The sequence below is a fragment of the Crocodylus porosus genome, unplaced genomic scaffold (assembly GCF_001723895.1).
Source record: "Crocodylus porosus isolate Cpor-Errol unplaced genomic scaffold, CroPor_comp1, whole genome shotgun sequence".
NCBI classification, from domain to species: domain Eukaryota; kingdom Metazoa; phylum Chordata; order Crocodylia; family Crocodylidae; genus Crocodylus; species Crocodylus porosus.
The window spans coordinates 1,087,268-1,102,855 of record NW_017728928.1 but is presented as its reverse complement, the minus strand read 5'-3'; the positions used below and the strand labels follow the sequence as shown (position 1 = coordinate 1,102,855).

General features: G+C 51.0%; 1 protein-coding gene across 4 annotated transcripts in view; it reads left to right on the top strand.

The window, feature by feature from the left end:
* The first annotated feature begins 1,120 nt into the window (after positions 1-1,120).
* SLC38A10 (solute carrier family 38 member 10) overlaps positions 1,121-15,588 on the top strand; it is a 40,520-nt gene continuing 26,052 nt past the window's right edge. Inside the window, exons 1-6 of one of the 4 annotated variants that reach the window (XM_019542289.1) lie at positions 1,121-1,304; positions 3,243-3,360; positions 7,113-7,158; positions 9,141-9,234; positions 10,388-10,531; positions 12,620-12,744. In XM_019542289.1, coding sequence (XP_019397834.1) covers positions 1,197-1,304; positions 3,243-3,360; positions 7,113-7,158; positions 9,141-9,234; positions 10,388-10,531; positions 12,620-12,744 — 635 coding nt within the window. In that variant the 5' untranslated portion in view covers positions 1,121-1,196. Of the gene's footprint in view, positions 1,305-3,242; positions 3,361-6,164; positions 6,253-7,112; positions 7,159-7,815; positions 7,916-9,137; positions 9,235-10,387; positions 10,532-12,619; positions 12,745-15,588 lie in introns of those variants that run through there. The other 3 variants (XM_019542288.1, XM_019542290.1, XM_019542291.1) reach the window with 3 other exon arrangements.

The window sequence follows — 15,588 nt, the reverse complement described above, 5'->3', positions numbered from 1 at the left end:
GGGGCTTGTGACATGCTGTTCCCGTGGTGTCTGCTCTTCCAAGCGTGCGTGTGTGTATGTGCCTACACGTGTGTGCATGAGTGCTCGCATGCAACTGCCCTAGGGCTTTGGGCTGCTCAGTCAGGAAAGGCTCTAACACACGCACCTGCTTACAGTACACACACCTGTGTGTCCACGCGTGTGCTTCTGTGGCCCACACGCTGGAGACGGCCCGGGCCAGGGGTGAGGGTGGAGCCCAGAGGGCGTGGCCATGGGGGCTCCACGGCCAAGGGACGGGGTGCATCCACGAGTGTGCACGTGCGGGCACGTCTGTGTGCAGGAACGTGGGCGCGTGTCATACAGAGGAGAGGGGGTGAGAGGCCACATGACATCGTGAGGGCAATGACATCACGACGTGCAGCAGTGTGTGCATGTCTGTATCCAGGAATGTGGGCATGTGTCATATGGGTGGGGGGGAGGTTACAGGCCACAGGATGACGTCACAAGGGTAATGGCATCATGGCAGTGTGTTCACATCCGTGTGCAGGAATGTGGGCACATGTCCTATGGGGGGGTGAGAGGCCACAGGATGATGTCATGAGGGCAATGACATCATGACAGCGTGGCAGTGCGTGCATGTCTGTGTCCAGGAACGTGGGCCCACCTTAAGGGGGGGGTGGGGTTAGAGGCCACAGGATGACATTACAAGGGCAATGACATCATGGCAGTATGTGCACACATCCTGTGCAGGAACGTGGGCACTGTCCTACGGGGGGGTGAGAGGCCACAGGATGACACCAGAGGGTAATGACATCACCACGTGTCCTACAGAGGAGGAGGGGTGAGAGACCAGGGGATGACATCACGAAGGCAATGATGTCAGGACATTGCAGCAGTGACGACCTAGCGCCTGTGCTTATGGGCGGTGCAGTGACAGGATGACGCGCCACGCGCGAGCTATGACGCCACACACCGCCCAGTGACGTGGCACCGGGCCCAACATGGCGGCGCGGCCACGGCAACGCCCTCCGTTCTGGGGCTGTGCTTGGCGAGCGGGTCCTCCAGAAAGGCGAGAGCGCCTAGACGGGGGGGTGCTCTATCTCGCCGTCTCGCTGGTTCCGCGGTAACGCCACTTCCCGGAAGCGCCGGCGGAGCAGCCGAACCCGGAAGTGTCTGTGTGGCGGCGGCCGGGCCCCCCTCCCTCCCCCCGCGCCGCCATGGCGTCCCCTATGGCCGCCGCGGGCTCCAACTGGGGCCTCATCATGAACATCGTCAACAGCATTGTGGGCGTCAGCGTGCTCACCATGCCCTTCTGCTTCCGACAGGTGAGCAAGGCCCGCCCCGCGCCTCAGTTTCCCTGCGCGGGGGGTGGGGATTGATTGATCCCCTCCGCGCCCGCAGCCCTATGAGCCGGGCGTGAGGGGGGGCCTGGCTCAGGAGTGTCCCTGAGGACTTCCCTCACCCCCATGCATTGATGTGTCCCCCGTTGCCTCCCGTGTTAAGGGCGGTTTCTCATGGCCCGTGGCCGAGGGGGAGGCGGAGCTGGGCCCCTGCTCTGCTCCCCTCTCGCTTGCAGCGCCTTGTATGGCTGCTTCTCGCTTAACGTCGTAGTTACGTTCTCGAAAAACGGGACTTGAAGCAAAACGGAGTTAAGTGAATCCAGGCAGGAGTGACCCATTAGCAGGCGGTGGCCAAATGACTTTGTAACGAACATCGCGGGACTTTCAAACAAGCGCGTTCCCTAACAGATTGGTGACGTTGTAACGAAACGACGTTAGCCAGGACGGCGTTCGGCAAGAAGTACTTGTGTTTGAGGGCTTTGATTCGGAGGCCGTGCCTGTCCTGTGCTCGAAGCGACCGATGCCCCTTTCGTCCAAGCGTGTGTTTGTTTGCTCCGTGAGATGGAGGGCTGCCGATGCGGGTTGTTGCTGTCTTTCGGAGCGAACGTAGCTGTGTGGGGCAGGCGAGAAGGTGGCACACACCTTGCTCCATGCTTCTTAGCCCAGAGCTTTAGATTGGGTTTAACCAGCGAGACTCACAGTTGTAAGGAGAGGCGAGGTAAGCCAAGCACTGTAGCCGTGGGATCACGTATTGACCTGGCTCAGGCAGGGTTGTGTGTTGTCAGCTCAGCTCTCAGTGGTGATGTAGACCAGGGGAGGCCAACCTGTGGCATTGCACTGCAAGTGGCCTGGGTGGTGTTGATGGGTGATACATGGCAGATCGAGGACGCAGTAGGGGGCCAAAAGCATAGCAGCAGATTGGGTGGAAGAAGAGGATCGGCGTGGCGCTTGAGGGGACAGGGCCGCATGTCTGTCAAATGTTAGCCCCCACTGATTTAGGTCATAGGAAGGCAGGGCTGGAAGGGATTTCATGGTCACCTAGGCCAGCTCCCTGCTCAAGACTGGCCGTGAAGCTGGACCTACCTTAGTCTTCATTCAGACTGAGGGAAACCACCAGAGATGTCTGTCCTTTTGCCAGATGTCATATTTTCCTTCTGAATAAGGTAACCCTAGAAGAGCGTCCTCCTTTCTCCCAACTGAGGGTAACAAAACTGGGATGCCTGCATGCTTACTGGTGCCGTGCAGCTTATGCAGCATGCTGGGCTCTAAGGCTTTGCAAAGCAATCCTCTGACATCTTATGCCAAGAGGTGTGTCCTGGCTTTGCTGATCTGAGGGTTGCCAGGGCCCCATCTAATTTGAGTAAAATGAATGCAAACAGCATTGGCAATTACAGTCCTTCCTGTTTGAGGTCCCGGGTTTACAAAATGTTTAATGATTAACATCGTCTTTTGCAAACGCCTGCCAGCACTGCGTGGCTAACAGTGCAGGTGGTTTGGGTGTAAACTTTCTGAACAGCCTCTTTCACCTGGGAGGAGAAGTAGAGTCTGGGCTACTGCACCAGCAGAATATTAAATGTGTGGGGCAGTGTCCTAAAACTGGCTCTGGTAGGGTCTGAACAGGGCGAAGTCTTGAAAGGTGTGTTCTGCAAATTTACCTGCTTTGCTGTTCTGGGCAAAAGCATCGCTCCAGAGTTGTTTAGGAACAGGTGACTGCTCTGTGTCTCTGCTTCCAAAGTGGGTGCACAAGTGAGATAGAACTAGTCCATCACGTTTGAGCTGGCTGCATTTAAAGGAGGCATCTGCCTTCTCAGGCAAGAGTGTAGCTGAGAAGCTGAAGGTGCCACAACCTCAAAGCGGGGGGGCGTGGCTTTCCGGCTGGCGCTTGGCGCTTGGACATCTTTCTTTTTTTTCCTTTCCTTCCAGTGTGGCATCGTCCTAGGCGCCCTGCTGCTGGTTTTCTGTGCTTGGATGACTCATCAGTCCTGCATGTTCCTGGTGAAATCGGCCAATCTCGGCAAGCGCAGAACCTACCCGGGACTGGGTAAGGATTTTGATTTCTAGAGCATGCCATTATCTTGTCCAACTTTGACACCAAGGTGGTTGAATTATTGACGCAGGATTTTGGTGTCGCTCCTGCTATACTTAGCTCCCCTGTTTAATTTTTCCTCCTGCTTTGTGTTGCCTGAGGGTTGAATTCTTCCTTTGCCTGGGAAATCAGTAGGCCCAGGATTGTTTTGACTCCGCAGTGCTGAAGGACGGGATGCGGTGCTGAATGATCAAAACACGAGGTTGCAGGAGCTGGCAAAGCAGGCGTCTGGTGTGAATTATTGGCCTCAGCACAAAACCCACTAGCTTCCCCACCCAGCGTGCTGCTGAGGACATTGGGTTCTGCCAGTAGAGAGCCTGGCATAGAACATGGGCTTTCTGGAGCTCAACTGTGTGAGCGTTTATAGCAGAGCAAGGGGGAGAGGAGAGGAAATGGTGCACTGAGTTCCAAGTGGCCAAGAAAATAAAAACATCTGCAAGATTCATGTGTGGGTTCTTGGCAGAGGGAGCTGTCCCTCTTCCTTACAGCTCGTCTGCTCAGCATTGGCGCCAAGATTGGCATCTGCTCGTGACCTCTGTTCTGTTTCCCAAGGATTTTGGGGGAAGGAGGAGATGGTCGGGTTTGGCTTGAGGAGCTGGAGCTCTCGTGATTGGCACACAAATGAAGGGCTGCTGATTGGAAGGCACTATCCGACTGGGAAACAAACGGAGGTGCTGATGGGGCAGCCCCTGACGGGGCTTAGTTGAATTGCTGCGCGGGGGGTCAGGAATCAAGCTGCACAGGCAAAATCTTTGCCTCTGCAGCCCTGGGAGATTCTCACCTCTGAAAGTCCTATCCTCTGCCCTCCGGTGGCCTGAAGCCCATCCTGCATCTTCTGCCTCGCTTAGTCGCCTGTTCCCACCACCTTGGGGAGTTGGTGCAGAGAACTGGCTGGTCTCGCTGTTTGTATGAGACTGAAAGCAACGTGCTGTCTGTGCAGTGACCCTGCTGCTGACAGATGAATGCCCTTGGTTCATTAAGTACCCAAGGCTCTGTCATTTAGCTTTGTGGTGTGGCTCCTGCCAAAATATATATCTACCAGCAGCAAGAAGAGTGGAAAAGTTGTGGCCTCAAAGGTTGTGCCTCCAATACTGCAGAGGCGACTCAATTATAGTCGAGCGCTCAGGTGGAGTATTTTTGGTCCAGTCCCCCTGTCTCAGCTGGCTGGAGTGCCTCTCCCACCCCTTCCTTGTGACAATGAGGCTTTGTGCAGTGTTGTGCCTTTGTTGAAGCAAATAGAGTCCCCCTTCACCTTGGAGCGTCTCCCAGGAAGAAGCACTCCTCTGGCCTTTCTGAAGCCAGGGAGTTCAGATACACAGAGGGGCCAGTAACACTTCCAAACTTCCTGGCACTGCCTGGTGCACAAACACTGGCACGGAAAGAACCAAACTGCCTTCCCTTCCTCTCCTCCCTCCTCAGATCTGGGAGAGGTGCCACTACGAGCCGCCAGAGGAGGGCCAGCACTGAGAAGGAAAGGCATCCTCAGCCCAAATGAAAGCAGCGCTCCTCCAGTGCATCCTAATACATCAAGGTTGAGCAGCTCTACACAGACGGCCTTTGTCGCCATCCACGGGTACATCTGTGAGGGAGCCTGGCAGCCCCTGCAGCTGATTCTGTGGGAGGCTTTGGCAGCACGGAGAGATGCAAGAAAGTTTTGCCAATGAACTTTAAGTGGCCAGGTTCTTCCGGAGGAATGTTCAGAGCGGTGGATGCAGCAGCAAAAGAGCCAGGGCTGGGACAGGCCCATGTCTAGCATAAACACTTTCATTTATGCAGTGCTTTCTGCATTGGGGAATATCTGTATATGTCTCTATCTGATAGCTGGCAAAGATCTTGCAAGGTGTACAATAGGCTGGGATTTCAAGAAATGAGAATTGCATCTAACAGCAGGTACTCTTGGGGAAATAGGGACATAGGATGGGATGATTACAGACTACGTGAGCTCAGGACAAGCAGCACACTGGCCCCTTATCCCAAAATGAGGTGCTGCTTTGGTACTGGCACGTGTCATAGGCTGGATGGGATGCTTCCTGTGGCAGTCCCAGCTTTGGGGTAGAAAGCCATCTCCAGCATTGACCAGACCCAGGTCTGCTCAGCTGGAGATTCCTGTGGGTTTCTGGAGGTCACATTTGGAAGTCTTTTGTCTGTGCAAAATTATGCAGCCGCTCCCCTCTTGCCTCTTTGGGAAGATAAAGGATCCAATTTTCCTAGTGTCCCCAGATGGGGACATCTGGCATAATGTCTGAAGACTCGGTCTCATTAAAACATCATTTCAGAATAGCCAAGGAGACTGATTGTTTCTTAAAATCCCAAGCCTAGACTGTAGCCAGCAGCAGTAGTTATTATGTGGAGGCGTCCGCCTTTCTACACAAACTAACAAAAACCAGGCTGTTTGCAATGAAGCAATAGCAACAGTCCTTTTGGAGCTCAGTTCATGTAACAAGCCTCTCTTCAAGTGGCTTATCTTTTTACTGCCTTTATCCCTTCACCTCAGATAGGCATTGCCTACTTCTACCAGTCAGCACCGTCTTTCCCTCTTTGCTAGGAAACCCCAAACAAGGACAAGACAAAATCCAGAAGCTTTTCTAATGGCATGGCCTCGTCTCGTGCAGTCAGCTTACAAGTCTCAGCCAGCATTTTGCCTTGCTCTTCTCCAAGCTGTTGTCTGCCTTCTGGGCTTCCCCACATGACAAAAGCCATGACTTGCTTTTCTAACAGTGGCCCCCCCTGCCCCCTCCCTCCTTTTTTCCTGCTCTGTGGGGGGGATGTTTGGTTTCCTTCATTTTCAAACTAAGGAGATTCCAAGGAAACAGGAGATGCTAGAGGTTATGGAAGGCACTTCCAGAGATGAGCCCACTGCATTGGCTACCACCAGGAATGTATACTGCATGGCCACATCTAGAGAACCAGCAGGGAAAACCATGCTGCTCTTTGCTTGGTTTGACCAGTGTTAACTACAGAGGAGCAATGGGAAAACAATGTGGTCTGTGTCAGAACTGGAGGTCCGACTTCCCCCGTCGTTCCCGACCCACCCAGAAAGATGCCTCTAAAAATATAAGTTGAGCTTTCTTGACATTTTCTGTTTCAGGAAGAGCAATGATTTTAAACAATACTGATCATTTTCTTCTATGAGCTATGACCAAAGTATGGGGGGGTGGGGAATCTCTTGGCAAAATCTCTTTGGTGTGGGTTGTGAGCACTGGGTATTCTGGGTATGGAACCGAGCATTCTGGGCACCATCTCCGCTCTCCCATCCAGCAATGTCCGGCGGTTGAGTTAGAGTGGAAAGATAAAAATAAAAATGGGAACTCAACTGAAATTTTGCACTGCAGTAGCTTTTTGCCACACAACATCTTATACATGCATATTTTCTCTTCCGCACTCACTTTCTTCTTCTAATGGTTGCCATGTGTAACTGCTACTTAACACTGTTTTTTTTTTTAAATGAGGGGGGGTGGAGGGGGGGGAAGAAATCTGTTTTGTCTCTTTCTTCCATCTTCTGATGTGGTTTTTGATTTGTAGATGGTGTGCCCAAAAAAGAAGCTTGGAGTGAGGGCAAGAGAAACCAGCCCCAAAATACAAGCCCAGTGGGTTCCAGCTGAATTGCCCTGTGGCACCAGCACTGTTTAATTGTGAACCGATGTATGCATCGTGTTCTAAACCCTTCAATGACTGACTGTGGTGTATTTTTTTTTCTTTTGTGCTAGCATTTCACGCCTATGGAAAAGCGGGGAAGATGCTGGTAGAGACCAGGTAATGTGCTATCTATTGAACACCTGTTCTCCATGCCCTCGTGACTGTGGTCTGGCATAGTGCTCCTGTCTCTTATCCTCCTGCTTCCTGCAATCCTCCCTGGCCACCTAAGTTTAGATAATAAGTAGAGCCACTTGGACTGGACCTCATTTTCGTCTCTGTGCATCTGTTTTACATAAGATGCTTATTAAGCTTCCTTTGCACCCCTTTTTCCAAGTGGGAGAGCATGCTCAGTTGTTCGTGAGAGCTCGGGCATCTGGAGGCCTCAGCCTCGCCCCCTGTTCTGCCCATGCTCTTTGGGAAACCTGGGGTGAGAGTGCTTCGCAGCCTGCCTTTTAGAGGTGCTAAACTGCCAAAGTCCTTGTGGAAGCCAGCAGAGGCAGGTGCATTCAGTACCCCTGCATATCAGTCCTTAGATTTCCTGCATGCTTTGCGTTCCTTGCTGGCGAACACTGCTTTGTTGCTTGGAATGCAAGTTAATAATTGCGTATTTGGGGAGGGTGAGCAGAAATCCTGAGTTATTTAAGGCTAATGCAGGGCTCTCTTGTGGGCTATAATGTGTCTATTCTTAAAAGTGCTGTATGCAGCTGTTGAAAGGCTGTGTGGGCAGTGTTGAGGAAACCTACAGCAACCTGGTTTAACTGTCCCTGGTGGGGTGGTTGAGCAGAGGTTCTCAGGCTGAGGTCTTTCAAGATCTGACTGGTCAGATGGTGCTGACTTCTCTCTGTGTTCCCAGCTGCTGAATGGTTGTAAGCAACAGCTAAAAATACACAAAAAAGTTTTCTAATTTTGCTTTTCTGTGCAAGCAATTGGTGTCATTGCCACAGAGATGTTGTACCATCGGAAATGGCAGGGGAAGCGGTCCATGCAACCATGAATGGGAGGGGAAGTGGTTCATGAGACAGTCTCTTCATTAAAATGTGGTCCGTGTTGTGAAAAGCACTGGAGAACCTTTGCTCTGCAGTGGAGACTTGTAACCCAGCCTCTGTGCTGGAGCGGAGGGGGGATGTTCTCCAGGGCTGAGTGCTGCTTTGACCTGATTGTTGGGAAAGCGCTGGCAGAGGTTGCCATCTCCAGACAGCAATTAAATCAGCACGCCTGCTGTGAGCAGAACCCCCTCTTTGCTGACTCGCAAAGATGCTGCACGTGGCAGTGAACTAAGTAGTACCACTTTGGGTTTCGCTCTACTAGAATCAAATGAGAAAAGATAAAATGGTTGAGAGAGAGAACTTGTTTTCAGGCTTGCGAAAGGACAGAGTCTCCCATGAGAGCCAGGCAGGCAGGCCTCTGCCACTGCATGCAGCCCCCCTGGGTTTTCTCAGTCTGCAAAACTCAGGGCTTGTCTTCGCAAGGATGCTCAGAAAGTCGAAGCTGAATTAACCAAAGCAGCGAAGTCCAAGTGTATTAGTTCGAGAGCATTACCCTCCTGGGTGGACACCCCCATCCAGAAGCAAGCAGGACTAAAGCCAGGATGTTAATGCACTTCAAAATCCTACCAGTTGTTAATTTAGCTTAGCTTGCGTGAAGGCTGCGGTGTAGAACTGACCTTAGTGAAACAGCTTCTAGCAGTTCCACTCTGTCCCAGGTAACTTCTCCCCTTCATAGCCCTTGCCTGTCCTAAGTATCCTTGATTTTTCCACTTGTGGTAGCAACAGCAGGGGCTGTCATACAGACCAGGAGTTGGTGACATCTGGCACTTTAACCATGGGCACCATGGGAGCAGGGTAGACAGAATAACATGGCCCATGCCAGCATCTTGTGGGGGCCACCACTACCACCTGCACTTCTGATAACTATAGGAAATGTTCTAAGAGAAGTCTCATGTTCACCTAATCATAGCACAGTCTCCCTAACACTCATCTTCCAGGAATGTAGCAGGAATTGTACCTGGAAAGCAGCGTGTGCTGCATTTGGTGGGAATTCCCTCTTTCCATGTGGAATCAATATTTCAGCCTCCTAATGCACGTATCTTTGCTTTGCAGCATGATTGGGCTCATGCTGGGAACCTGCATTGCTTTCTATGTCGTCATTGGGGATTTGGGATCCAACTTCTTTGCCCAGTTGCTTGGCCTTCAGGTAAGCCTCGTCTTCCTGTGGCATTGGTACAGGACAATACTCTGATGTATTGCCAGCTTGGTACATTGTGCTGAGCATGTGTGATGATAGGATGAAGAGTGTCATCACATTGACCGTGTGTTCAAGATCCAGCCGAGTCATTTAGTACTCCACTTTAAAACCTGATGGCAAGTTTCTTGACTGTCTTGCCTGATGAATCCTGGAGCCTGGCACAGCAGGATGTGGAAAACTGTGTACAAGAAACAGCAATTGCAGCAAGTCAGACCTTTGTAAACTAGTTGGTGTGGTGACTTGTGTGGCCCAGTGTAGCTCCTACAGGCGTTTTTTATGGGAGCCGGTGTTTTCCACCCCCTTCCCATAGTTCTGTTCAAGCCATCTTCCCACTTTGTGCTTCCACTTGACTGTCACAACACTGGCTGTTCCAAGGCTGTCCCTCCTCTCTGATCATAGTGCTGTGTGCCAAGGAGCAATCCATGGTTGCTGGAGCTGGAGGAGGGGACAGGCCAGGGAAGCTAAATGGACATGTGGCTTGGCTGTTATCTTCTCCAGCCTGATGCTGTTAAGCTCTGATTAAGGGACTGTGACGTTAGAAGATGCTTCGTGGCCGCAGCCAAATTAGGTATTAAGTATTTCCAAGCATTTCAGAGTGTTCTGCTATAATAAATACAAATATGAGGTTCTGATTAATTTTCTGATCCGTGTTTCCAGAGCTGCCATTTCTTTCTCCTTGGCTTTTATTTATTTATTTTTTTGAAGCTAGGTTAGTTTTCATCTAATTGCTGGAGATGCATAAAAATATTCCAGTGGCCGGTGCTTGGATTACCATTTAAAACACCCCAGCAAATCTCCTGCTGAAGACTGGCTTTGTCACGCGCTCTGCAGAGCAACAGTGGCACCCAGTGACTGCAGGAGCTAATCACAGATCGAATGAGGCAGCCACGGAGCTTCTAGCTCTGAACTGTTTCTTCTCCTCTGTTTTTTAAGAGGAGGCAGGCGGAACTTCCAATTTCGCGGCCTCTTCCACTGGCTTTGTCTCGTTCTTGGGAATGAAAAGCTCTTTCTGTCAATCCAAGCCCATGGATTCTGGCTGCTTGACTCTGCGAGGCTTTCTGGGCACGCTGTGCTGCTCTTCCTTACATTGGCCCTTTTTCAGGTAACTGGCAGCTTCCGGATAGTCCTGCTCTTTGTCGTCTCCTTGTGTATCGTGCTGCCATTGAGCCTACAGAGGAACATGATGGCTTCCATACAGTCGTTCAGCGCCATGGCGCTGATCTTCTACACGGTGTTCATGTTTGTGGTGAGTACTAAAGGCAGGAGGCTTTGTTTCCGTAGCTGCAGTGGGGAGGAGGGAAACAGTGAGTGGCTAATCCGTGTAGAGGGACACCCCAGTGCGGATGAAGGTACCAGTACCACGGGCTGTTTGTTATGGGTGACAGGCTTGTCGGGAAGTCCAGCAGATCTCCATGTAAGCAGAGGATTAGTCCCTGAGAACAGGTTGCAGGTTCTGCACCCCAGTTTGGAATCCTTACTTACAAATCGCTGCTTGTGCCCATCATAGCTGCAACCAGGCTGTCCACACACACTGAAGCACATGGAGGTGAGAAATTGCAGCCAAACTATGGCGAAACTGGCCAGTGGGTCTGTCAGCACAGAGGGGTCTGTGTGTGACTTGACCATGTTGTGACCTGTGCTACGTTTTCCACTCACTAGTGCTTGCCACTGATAGCATCCAAAGCATTTATTAAATAGAGGGATGGGAGACAGGGTAATGGTGTGCTGCACAGAGGGGAGAGCTGTAATCTGATAGGGTTTTGCTCTAAGAGACCCAAAGCACAGGATTTTTGCACTAAGCAGTTATTGTTAAAGGCATAGGTGCTATTCTGATTAGCGTCCATTTTTAATACTGATATTAAACGTCATTCAGGCACTGAGTGTTTTTCTTTCTAAATGATAGTACTGAAATGATAAACCTGTTGGTGAGGACTCAAATGCACAGCCTTGGCAAAGGAAACTTTCTTTTACTTATTATTATTACTATTTTGGCCTTCTGAAAGTGCTTTGCTGGCTGAGAAACTGATGCACAACCAGCTTGGTTAAGTGGGACCGTCTGAGTTTCCAGAGCTCCCTGTGTTTAACAGAGATGTTTTCATTCAGTTCTCTTGCTTTGGTTTTCACCTAACAGTCTCTGCCCTTGGTAGCCCCAGGGGCTCAAAAACCATGGTTCAGATCTCCCCAGAAATCAAAGCGAAACAGAGAAAGTGTTCTTAATTTTTCTTCTTGCTTTAGAGCAGCTGGGTTGCACTCAGGCCACGTTTCTAAGCTTGGGCTCTATAACCAAGAGGGCTGACAGCTTCATTTTAAAGAAGAAAATTACAGCTGTGGGTCTCTTAGAATCGTCGTGTTCCAGGAGCTTTCCTGGGACTTTTCCCACACTGGGATGGGCTCTCTAGGAATTCCAAGGTTTTTTCAGCCTGTATGTTATTAGGCTCTTAGACGCATTTACCTGTTGTTTCCTTTGCAGTCTAACACATGCCAGCTCCCTTGTGGTGACAGAATAGCTCTCATAACCGTGCTCCTGCCACCTTCCTCTGCTCGCTCCCCTGATCTGTTTCCTCACCCTCAGGGAAGTTATGTAGGATCCAAAGCATTGGAAATCCTCAGGGCTCATCTAGTTCAGCCCCTCCACCAGTGCAGGGCATGCTGTTCCTTTCTCATCCTAGATGCATAGACAGCCTGCACTCAAAAATGTGAGCTGCATGTTCCCTTGTCCTGCTGCTCCTGGAGTAAGGAAGGCTTTCCTGGGATTTGATTTAATTCTTCCTTGCTGCGGTTTAACCCTGCCGGCTGTCTGCAGCAAGGGTGAAGATGCTATCTGTGTGGAGAAATATTGGGAATGCCTCAAGCTGGTGGTTGGACAGACCTGTTGGGGGTCAGGTCCTACTTGGAAGTACCTTTGCCTGCTGCCTGTCAGTAGTACTCTGCAGTCAGGACCTGCTCTGTACCATGGGGTTAATGCTGTGTGTGTGTTTGTACACAAGATGGTACCTAATGGCAGGGTGGCTTCACTCGAGAGAGATTATGATTCCTCTTTTCATGAGGTTGGCAGTGGCAGGTGATCCCAACAGATGGTTTCATAGTTGGGAGCAGGATAAAATCTTGTTCAAGGTGGAGAAAGTGGACGCCAGGAGACCTTAGAAACAAATCCCTAGTTGCAGTATGCAGCACAAGCTGGTCACAGCCTCGTTGCCTGCCTCACACAGCTGGTGGGCCCCTGCTCTTTGTCACCGTGTAAGGGAAGTTGCTGTTATCCCGATCCCATGGCTGACATATGCCTGGGCAGTGTCTGCCCTTTGGATTTAACTCCTTTTCTCTCTCTTGGCTGCAGATTGTGCTCTCGTCTTTCAAGCACGGGCTCTTCAGTGGGCAGTGGCTGAAGCGGGTCAGTTATGCACGCTGGGAGGGCATTTTTCGCTGCATTCCCATCTTCGGCATGTCCTTTGCCTGTCAGTCGTAAGTACCTGCAGTTCTCCCTTCAGGCTGTTGCAATGGGGAAGGAGTTGTGTGAGGACAGAGGGTCATGGGGGACCTGGGTGGGATGGCTACCATCTGGTTCCCCTTTTAATTTTAATCAGAATATTTTACAGCCTGCTGGAATATCGCATCTCATTCTGTGGTGACCCTTTGGTTACCTAGGGTGGACGGGAGTTATATTTCACTCGGGAGTTATTGTACTTCAGCTACATAAAATGATTTGGGCCCAATGAATCCCTAGTGTCACTTCTGTTTGATTTCAGGGGAGTTGGATCAGGGATCAGCTTGACCTGCTATTCTGAAAGGGATGATTTCATAGCCAGGTTAGCAGCTTGGTGGTGTCAGTCCTACCCCCCCAACAGGGTAATCTACGTGCATGGCTGTAGGGAGCCTCACCAAATTTAGCTGAGAACCTTTGACAGGAAATTGCATCTCAGTGTACTCGAGCCAGTTGCTAGCATGTTATCCAGTCACCTGCTTTGAACGGGCGTGCTTTTGGCACCAGGAGCTATGTGACTGCAGTCCTGGCTGCTCCCCCGATCTAGGCAGCGTTACCTTCTCCACCAGAATGACAGGAGTGAGTGATTCATGCCCGGTCCCAGTGGTAACCAACCCAAAATAGAGGTGTAAATCTGAACAGGGACATGGAAAAGACTGTCTGCTGGAGGGCCACTGGCAGAGCTGGACTTCCCCTGCAGCTCCAGCACCCGTGGAGCATGCCAGTAACACATTAACGTCATGAAGAAAATTTGTTCGCGCTTCTGTGTTTTTACCCATGGGCGAGATCCAAATCATCCATTCCCACTTCCCCTCTCTCTTGGCAGCATTGTTTCTACCTGAACATGCTTGAGTCTTGCTGTTTTATGTTTTCATTACCATTGGTGGCAGAAGTTTTATCATCTCGCAGCATTACTTAGTGAATGTTGGAGGGCTTTTTTTTTTTAAACTCCAGAACAGTCTTTCTCTTGCGGTAGCCACGCGGTAACCAACGTACGTTTGATGGGAGTTGGAAACACAGGAAAATGAGCTTGGTCTGGCTGAGTATGCACACATCTAAATATAGTTTCTGCTACACCACTGATGTGGCAAGCCAAACCTTAAGTTATATATTTTTTTTTCCAAGCAGCAGAATAACATGCTGTCCCTAGCCTGGGAGATGCCACGAGCATGTTATTCTCTAAGGGCATCTAATTCTGCTGCCCTCCCAGTCACCACTTTTAAAAAGAAGTAATTCTAACTGTGAAAAACCTCCCCAAAACTGTGTTGCCTCAGAATGTGGTGTGGTGACAAGGAGAACACACCATTCTTCTTCCTCGGCTCAAGCACATGATGATATTTGACTTGTGGATTTGGTTCCCTCTGCCCTTTTGAAAGCTACGTTGATGCCACTGATCTCAGAGAAGCATCCTAATTTCCACCATCTTGAGCTTGGTTAGGGGGGCCAAAACCAGGTGCATTGGGCTTCAGATGCTTGGTCTGTCCCAGCCTGCCCACATGACTTAAACTTCTGTGCCTCAGTTTCCTGATAGGTAAAAGTGTTTTGGAGGAGGATTGTGGGCTTCTGGGATAATGTGACCCACACTTTGTGCCTTGCTCAAGGGCTAGATTTTGATTCTGGGGCTGCTGGTCAGAATTACTGTGGCACCAATATAACCAAAATCAGAAAGTGACGCGTTGCTGACCATGGGTTTGGAGGGATACAGAAAGCCAGAATCGGAACCGAACCTCTGGTGTGGTCTGTGGGTGTCAAAGCGCTCGGCAGGATCAGATAAGAACTGACCCATAACTTGCTCTTGTCCTTTGATGACATGCTACCACGGCCATCTTGCAAATGCTGCGGTACACGCTGCTGGTCTGTGCTCTGTGCGCAGAAATAGTACAGGAGAGAGGTGTAACCATGGAGATGAAAATATCAATTAACAGCCCTGGAGGTAGTTTGGTCTCCACTGGAGCAAGGCTGCGGTTCTCCAGATCAGGCTTCCACGGCTGATGCTGTTTCTCCCTGCCCCCGTCTTGGGAGCAGGGGCGGGTAAAGGGCATGTGGTTTAAATGTCTTTCTCGAGTCCCCTCTGAGGTGTTGGGCTTGCTCAGTTACAGGCGCTGGGGAGAAGCCTAACCAGAGGCACACAGTGCAAGCTTCAGGAGCGGGTGCTGTTTCCTTCGCGGCCAGATCTGGCATGACTGTTCCAGTTTAAAAATAACCAACCCCTGCCCACCGGGACGTGCTCCATGCTGTGTGTGTGGTGTACTCCCACTTGCCCCGCCGGGCTGGCGGCTGGCAAGGGGAGGCACCCCGGGGTGTGGGCACCCTTCCAAGGATTCTGCAGCTATGCCCGGAAACCCAAGCCGGCGAGCCGGGCACTGCTCCCTCACAGCCTGGTTGCAGTGTGGTTCCACGTGGCATTCCTTCCTCCACGTGCCGTTCTGTTGCATTGCTGTGGCTCCTGCAGCCCCTGACCTCCAGGTTGTGGCGTGCAGTGGAGAAGCCTTGCTGTCCCCTCCCTTACCCTCTGCTGGGCCCCCCGCATCTGTTCTGTCTTCTGCTCCTATTTCTGAGCCCATGATGGACAAGGGTCATATAGCAAGGCTTTGCTCTTGAGATCGGCATGGGAGAGGCTGAATCCTATGTGGCCCTGCGGGGAAGTCTGCTTCTTCGGGCTCCACACATCCTCAACTAGTGCAGTAGTGTGTGTGTGTGTGTGTGTGTGTGTGTGTGTGTGTGTACACGCACACACACTTTTCTGCTGGCATCTCAAATAACAGCCCCCTCTCCTTCCTGCAGAATTTTGTGGTGCACAAAAAGTTAAGGGGTGTGTGTGTGTG